General features: G+C 44.9%; 2 protein-coding genes across 3 annotated transcripts in view; one reads left to right on the forward strand and one right to left on the reverse strand.

Moving 5' to 3' along the window:
* The window catches only part of wdr59 (WD repeat domain 59), a 15896-nt gene extending 14180 nt beyond the window's left edge, over nucleotides 1-1716 (reverse strand). Inside the window, exons 1-2 of the mRNA XM_013909102.1 lie at nucleotides 1585-1716; nucleotides 739-788 (exon numbers count right to left, since the gene is read on the reverse strand). Coding sequence (XP_013764556.1) covers nucleotides 739-788; nucleotides 1585-1638 — 104 coding nt within the window. The 5' untranslated portion in view covers nucleotides 1639-1716. The remainder of the gene's footprint in view (nucleotides 1-738; nucleotides 789-1584) is intronic.
* A 190-nt stretch (nucleotides 1717-1906) lies between these two features.
* nob1 (NIN1 (RPN12) binding protein 1 homolog) lies at nucleotides 1907-7494 on the forward strand. 2 transcript variants are annotated; one of them, XM_005726347.1, is made up of 10 exons: nucleotides 1907-2024; nucleotides 2556-2688; nucleotides 2757-2890; nucleotides 3139-3210; nucleotides 3291-3431; nucleotides 4572-4712; nucleotides 5325-5564; nucleotides 5695-5792; nucleotides 6608-6752; nucleotides 6891-7494. In XM_005726347.1, the coding sequence occupies exons 1-10, from the start codon at nucleotides 1956-1958 to the stop codon at nucleotides 7158-7160; spliced, it is 1443 nt and encodes a 480-aa protein (XP_005726404.1). In that variant the 5' UTR covers nucleotides 1907-1955; the 3' UTR covers nucleotides 7161-7494. The 2 variants fall into 2 exon arrangements, with proteins under 2 accessions (XP_005726404.1, XP_005726405.1); XM_005726348.1 differs by lacking the exon at nucleotides 4572-4712 and having other exon boundaries at nucleotides 1909-2024.
* Nucleotides 7495-7884: the final 390 nt, after the last annotated feature.

Genomic DNA, 7884 nt, shown 5'->3' on the forward strand with positions numbered 1-7884 from the left:
CAGTAATGCATACACTCTTATATTGTACATATATTTATTCATATAACTCTCAGATGTAGCCATTCTTATATTTTGCTTGTTTTATGTTATTGTATTTTGCACACCTGCTTGTGAAGCTCACACAGAAGAATTTCACTCACATGTGCTGTACCCGCCCACCTGCACATGTGATGTGACAATAAAAGTGATTTGATTTGAAGATAAGAAAATATATTATTTATTATTATCTCAATATCTGTATCTCATTCGTGTCTCTTAATCTTAGATCATTTAAAATTTTATTACAGCTGACTTTGTCTCAGTGTTAACTTCTTATTAATAATAATTTTTTTAATTAATATTTGACTTTTCTTAACCAAAGTTTGACTTTCTTGAAACTCTAAATAATGACATAAAAAATTTCATAGCTGCAAATTTCAAATGTTTTCATGTCATAAATCATAATGAAGTTGATTTTTTACATAAATATAGATCGTTTTCACTTTTTTATCTTTATTAACTTTTTAATAATTTAAGTATCCTGTCATTCTGATACTAACTTATTATCAATGTATTATTACTACACTTATGTTCCTTCTCTCAAACATTTATTGTAGCTCAGCGGACAGAGCTGCTCTGAAACTGAATAATTAACTGACTAATGAATAATTACGAGCCTCTGATGTGACATTAAACACATTTCATTATTTGTTGTTTGAGAAAAAAGGACTGTGGCGCGTTCAGGTGACCCAAACTTACCCGGACAGCACAGCGTGGGAGCCCAGGCAGTCCACGGACATGGCGGTGGCCTGAAAACACGAGACAAAAGCAGCAGTGGCAGTTTTTTATTTTAGCTAACGCCGTGTAATTTTCACTGTGCCTATTTTAGTAACAATCAAAATTCAAACAGAATTAAAATCGTCGAACTTCAGTTCAGAGAGATTTCCTCTCATTCAGAGCAGATGTGCTTTTCCCTGAATTAAACGTGAGATTAAAGACGAAGTAACCTTTGCTGCTGACACAACGAAGCTTTGAAGCTTTCAGGTGATATGAAATTACCCGATATGATCATTTATTATCAACTTGTTTCTGTTTATTTTACTATTACATATACAGATATTCAAAGATTATCAAAAATGTGATGAGTCTGCGCTTTTAAAAGTGACCAGAACAACTATTCAATCACCTGAACTACTGATTAACTTCCTGATTGGCTGATTAATCACTCAGGCTGTGAATAACTTAATTTTCATTCTAATTGATCCACGTTCATTAATCTGGAGTTACTCTTTGTTTGTTGGTGTATATATATATATATACATACACACTTTTATTTTTTTTTGCCGAGTAATTCATTATTACATTTATAATCCTCCACACATTCGGTGCCACATACACAACTCCATCGATTAATCGATTAAAAACATTCAACTGGATCGATCTACAACAAACACTAAGAAGAAGTCCGGGTGATTCAACTTGGACTGAGCAGTTTTCTCTTTTACGAGACTTTAAACGCTCCCTGACCTGCGCGCGCAGGCGCTTCGTACAAACATGAAATTAAAAAATATAAAAATAAAAATAAATAAAAAAAGAAAAACTCACCTGGGCGTCTCTAAACTCCACCACAACATTCTCACTGCTCCAGCGGGCCGCCATCTTTCTCACTCTCCTACCGTCAACAAACACCACGTGACGCTAAAGTGACGTGACGTTCAGGACAGTGGGAACAACACGCAATAGCAGCCGCGACCTGTTCTATAAAATTACTGTATATAAAATATGAGTTACATTAATACATCGATTAAAACAATACACGAATTAAATAAGAAAACAAACGTTTCACTTTTTTAAAAACAACTTTAATGGTTAAGTTCAACTTTCCCACATGAATGACGTGTTTTCGGCTTCTCCGTGTCACGAGTGTTTCCCCTCTCTTCTGATTGGTCGCTCCCGCTGCTGGTCGCCAAACCAAGATGGCGACCACCCTGGTAGAGCATGTTGTCGCAGATGCAGGAGCGTTTTTAAGGAAAGCTCCTCTCCAGGTGAGTCTGTCCCTCCTGATACAGGTGGACCGGGTTGTGAGGGTGTGATTGACCCGGGAGAGGGGCTTCAGAGACCGGGGGTGTCAGCGAGGCGAGCCAGGGGGAGAGGACTCAGCGTGGAGCCGGAGGCCAACAGGTCCCCGACAACAAACCGAGAAACCGGATCGTCTTCTGCTTTCACAGGGACAATAAATGATCCAGGACCATAAAACGGAGTTAAATGTGTTCATCTGGTCCCGGATCTTTAATGTCGTCCAGAGAAAGGAGATCTGGATCAATGGTGCTCAAAGCATCACCGGATGCTGTAGTTCAGGTTTAAACGTAGATGGACCGGTTTTTGGTCCGGATCTGGTCTCTGTTCTCAGACTGTTAACGGAGAAAAAACCTTGTTTAGTAAAATAAATATTCACTGGAACTTTAATGAAGATTTCAGCTTGAAGCGGATTAAAAAACGAATTCTGGCTGCTGCCACGATAAAGATGAGGCTGAAGCGTCCCGATGTTATCTCACTCTGTTGGTTTTATTTGGTAGGAAATCGGCAGGAATATCTACACCCTGAAAGATGTGGTGGAAGAGATCCGAGACAAGCCCACCAGGAGGAGCCTGGCCTTCCTGCCGTACCAGCTGCACTTTAAGGAACCTCATCCAGAGCACATCAGACACGGTGAGCGGGCGTCTGAATCCCAAACCTCTTGTAAAGGTGTGATCTAACATCCTTGTGTCTGTTTTCAGTGACAGAGTTCTCCAAGAAGACCGGAGACTATCCGAGTCTCTCAGCCACCGACATCAAAGTCCTGGCTCTGACCTACCAGCTGGAGCTGGAGAACGTGGGCTCGCAGCACCTGAGGAAGGAGCCGGAGGTTAAGGTACCTGCAGCACACAGACTCGCGCTCCTGTTTGCTGTTTATTCCTGATGTGTTTAATATTTATGTATATTTTTACTCCTGTGCAGTTAGCCTCGCGTGTTCATTGCACCCATACTTTTGTTGTACAATGCCAATAAAGGGTTGTTCTATTCTATTCTATTCTGTTCTTGACTTTGTAAAGCAGACATGTAGAAGTTTAACTCCACACTGTGATAAACTCAGACTCCTCTGGTTATTTTCTGATCCAGGTGAACATTCAGAGCACGCAGCGCCACCCCGAGACTCCGATGAACGTCGCCGGGTTCCACTTTCCTTCCAAGGTGAGAGTCAGACGCTCGTGTCAGCCGTCAGGCCGGCGTGCAGTCAGGAACGTTTTCTCACTTTGTGTTTGCGTCTTCAGAAACCTGCGGACAGCACGAATGTCCAACAGACGGAGACGGAAAAGAAGACGCCGAACGAGACCGACGGCGACGAGTTCAACAGCTTCCAGTTCTGGAGGGAGCCGCTGCCGGCCATCGATGACGAGCTGCTGGGTTTACTGGTGAGGAAAGAAACACAGCTCTCTTTGGTTCGATCGTAGATGTTTTGAGACAGTAGCTTTAAAACAAGAAGTTTCTGTCGTTTAATTTTTGCATCTTTTCCTCATAATGTGAAATTATTTTAATCAGGAAACCAAATTTGAGAGATTTAGGAGAATCTGAACGTCACAGACAGAAATACTCGACTCCTTTCAAAGTGTTTAAAAAAGTTATTTCCTTTCTTGTAAATCTCTCGTTTCTTTACGCTGTCAGTTAAAATTGGGGAAAATCGGACGACGTACCTTCTGCTGACCTTCGTCTGTGCTTAGTTTTTAAAATACACAATTTTGAGCTTTGTTCTGATGTTGTTTCGGAGCTCGTCTTCATTTCCTCAGACTTTTTCTATTCTTTTGTATTTTTGATGCGACAAACGTTAAAAGCACGATAAGTCTGAGACTTCATGCCGTGGCGAGAGGACGAGGAGCACCTGGACCTCACAGTCTCACCAACTCTCGCTGTAACGACTTCCTCAGAGGGTTTTAAATCCCTCTGCTGACACAGACGCCTGTGTTTGCACAGATAGTTTCAATGCTCAGAACCTTTCCTCTGTGAACGTGTCTTAAAGCGATCGTAGAAAACAGGCTTCTTGAGTAACATCCACAGAATAAAATCATGGAGGACGGACTCTGTGAGCTGCATGTGTGAATGTCTGTCCCCTCCCACAGCCAGTGGCGTGGTTCCACCTCTGAGCACAGAGGCTTTGTGGTGCTGTGTCTTTACTGGGTTTTTTTCCTGTGAAAACATGTGGAACTGGTTTGGAACATCGTGCAGTGGTTGTTAGTCCTCCACACTGAAGGGAGCCAGCTAGGGTGCTTTGGGGATCCGACCAGAAAACCTGCAGCGCTGCAGGTTAACTGTTTCCCCCAGGACAGAACCAGGACACGCTGGAGAGGTTAAAGCTCACAGCTGGGTGGAAATTCCCGAGAAAATGTCTGGAGAGAGGAACATGTGTTTTTCCCGGCCACTAAGGATGGATGGACAGACAGATGGATGGAGGCATGGGTGGATGAATGGAGTTGGGTGCCGTGTTGTTGGAAAAGAGATTGTGTCTCCAGGTTGTGCACGTAAACACAGCGTGTGTGTTATCGCTGCTGCTCTGTCAGGGTCCAGCGGAGGGTTTAAAATCGAGCGGTGGACAGAAACGAGCGGACACACGGACGACTTCGGACGGAGACCAGTTCACCAGCTTTCTGTTCTGGAGGGATCCGCTCCTGACCTTCAGCGATGAGCTGCTGGGTTTACTGGTGAGTTGAAAGGGAAGAATGTTTTCATGCTGGGAGTCTCGTAGAGCAGCTTTGCATGATTCACAGTTCAGAATAATCCTTTGTGTTCCTCCGAGCCTCGGTTCAGCCCCTCAGTGACCGGCTCGTGTCACCGGCTGCAGTTTGCAGGAGACCTCGTTCATATTTAAAGGAGCCTCCATGAGACTTTGAGGGCTGCAGGCGTCTTTGTGTTTGCATGGTTTCACACGCCAGTCAGACTCTAGTGCATCAGTGCATTACCCTTTTATTTCTGTTGTTGTGTTGCAGCCTCTGAACTTCATGTGCATGCCCTCCACCTCCACCTCCACCTACTGCAGCACATTTCAAGAGAAAAAGTAGTTCAAGTGTGATCTGAGGTCTTATTCTTGTGTAAATGTGTAAATAGTGAATCGTGTGGAAAACGTTCCTGACGTTGATGGCGTGGGATAAACAGGGTTTCCTCCTCAACATCTCCCCGTAGGAAAGGATGCATGTGAGAGGAAGCAAGGAGACAAAGGAGGAATTTTACATCTCTCATTGAGTCATGACTTCTGTCACCTGTCAGACTGCAGTGATGATGATGATGATGATGATGATGATGATGTTTGTTTACAGAAAGAGGGCAACGAATCACCACAGACAGAGAAGAGGGCGGAGCAAAGGGCGTCGGCGGGCCAATCGGACGACGAGGACAAAGAGAACGAGCCTGATGACGAAGATGACGAGGAGGACGATGACGATGGAGGAGGATGGATCACTCCCGGTAACATCAAAGAGGTGAAAATGGACTCCGCTGATTGGACGGCTCCAGCTGACATCAAAGTCGGCTGTCTCACCACCGACTTCGCCATGCAGGTAACGGATGCAGACGGTGCATTCGCTGTTTTTCACCTTCTGTCTAAAGGTTTGTGTGAATGGTTTCAGTAAACCGCTGCGTGAATAAATATTCTCCTGCTTCAAAAAGCTTTCGCTGTCTGTGTCCCAGAACGTTCTCATTCAGATCGGACTTCACGTTCTCTCTGTGAACGGGATGCTGATCAAACAGGCGAGGAACTACATCCTGAGATGTCACGCCTGCTTCAAGTGAGTCCGAACAAAGTTAACAAAACCTCTTCAGGCTGAAAGGGAGGCAGCTCGAATCCGTTCCAGCGAAAAATACAAAACACGACATTTAAAACATTTAAATTTATATCAAGAGTAGAATAAAGGTGCTGAACAAGTGAACAAGTCAGGACTGCTTTATTAAAAGAATAAAAATACATTAATACATAAATAAAATGGACAAAGTCAGTGAAAGGAATAAAATAAATAAATAAATGTATTAAATTACTGCTTGAGTAGGTTAAAATAAAAATAATAAAACACAGTAAAAATGATGCTTACATAGAAAAATATAATAAAGGTGCTCCAGAGATACAGATGTAAATAAGGTCAAAATAAAACATGTAAAAATCTGAATATAATCCATTAAAGTGGCTCTGCACCAGGGGTGCGAGGGCCGGCGTCCTGCAGGTTTTAGATCTCACCCTGGGTCAACACACCTGAATCACATGATTAGTTCATTACCTGGTTTCTGGAGAACTTCCTGACATGCTGAGGAGGTCATTTAGACGTTTAAATCAGCTGTGTTGGATCAAGGACGCATCTAAAAGCTGCAGGACTCCGGCCCTCGAGGCCTGGAGTTGCCCACGCCTGCTTTAAGAAAAAGCACAGATGTTAAAGTGGATCAGAACGATGGAGCGTGGAGTGCAGGGTTGGAACAAACCTAACATGAGAGGACAGATGTTCCTCAGACGGACAGATGTTAGTGACCTGTCCTGTTCTTAGAGGCTGTAAGGAGAATACAGCGAGGGGTCGCCCGTGCAGGAGCATTGACCTGTTAAATGTTTCGATTCCAGGACGACGAGCGACATGAACAAAGCTTTCTGTCCTCACTGCGGGAACAGAACCCTGAAGAAGCTGGCGGTGACGGTGAACGAGGACGGCAGCGTGCAGATGCATTTCTCCAAAAACCCCAAAGTGTTGAACCCCAGAGGGCTCCGGGTGAGACGCGGCGTTTTATCACTTCTAAAATGACTCTGCGGTCGCGCTGCAGCGTAAATCGTTTTTTCAGACCGCTTCAGTTCTGCCTGAGTCGGGTCTAAACGTCCTAAACATGACTGCTGCCGTCTTGTGTTTCAGCACACGCTGCCTCTGCCTCAGGGGGGGAAACACTCCACCAACCCCCACCTGGTGGAGGACCAGCGCTTCCCCCAGCAGAGGCTCTCCCGGAAGGCTCGCCAGAAGACCGATGTCTTCAACCCGGACTACGTGGCCGGAGCGTCGCCGTTCTGTGAGAACGACATCTACAGCCGAGCCGCCAACCTGCAGATCAGAGACAGCCAGTGTGGCGGCGGCAGGAGGCGGGCCAACCCCAACGCCACCCGCAGGAAGTTCATCAAGAAGAAATAAAGATGGCGAGCATGCATCGTGTTTAAATTAAAGGACCGTCATTTCCCAAATCGTCCATCAGCTCTTGTGCAACAGATAAACTCACCAGGTCTTCTGGTGCGTTCATGGACAGTCAGACATCCAAGACATGAGGATTAACTACAGCTCTAAACACGGTGTTCACAGCAGAAGAGACGAGCGTGACAGCCAGAGGAAGTCGATGACACTCGGGCGAATTAACTGCTGGCAGCACGAGTGACTCTAACAATACCAGCTCCAGATTATTACAGATTACATAGCATCCCTTATGGAACGAGCCAGAATAATAAATACATTAAAAGTGTGTGAAATTTCACATCGGTGTCTGTTTCTGCTCATTACCTCCACCACAGAGGCAGGAGCGCGCTCGGTCTGCAGGGCGGCGGCGTGATACAGAGATTCTGTGAGTGAAGAAGAAGAAATAAAGCTCTGCTCCTAAACACTCGCTGCTGGAGACGTTTCTCCTCCGGTCGATTAGATGAAGGGTGGCAGAGGTGGCTGAACATCTGTAAGAGCAAACGGCAGTACTGAACGGACCAATCACGGTCACTCTGGGTTACGCGGCTACAGCGTGCAGGTGCACATCAGGTCCAGGGTTTAAACAACGACTGAGGTGTGAATCCTTCTTCCTTCAAATTTTAAAATCAAATCAAATCACTTTTATTGTCACATCACATGTGCAGGCACACTGGCACAGCACATGCGA

This window comes from Pundamilia nyererei, unplaced genomic scaffold (genome assembly GCF_000239375.1).
Source record: "Pundamilia nyererei isolate P.nyererei 1_Seehausen unplaced genomic scaffold, PunNye1.0 scaffold00019, whole genome shotgun sequence".
Classification (NCBI taxonomy): domain Eukaryota; kingdom Metazoa; phylum Chordata; class Actinopteri; order Cichliformes; family Cichlidae; genus Pundamilia; species Pundamilia nyererei.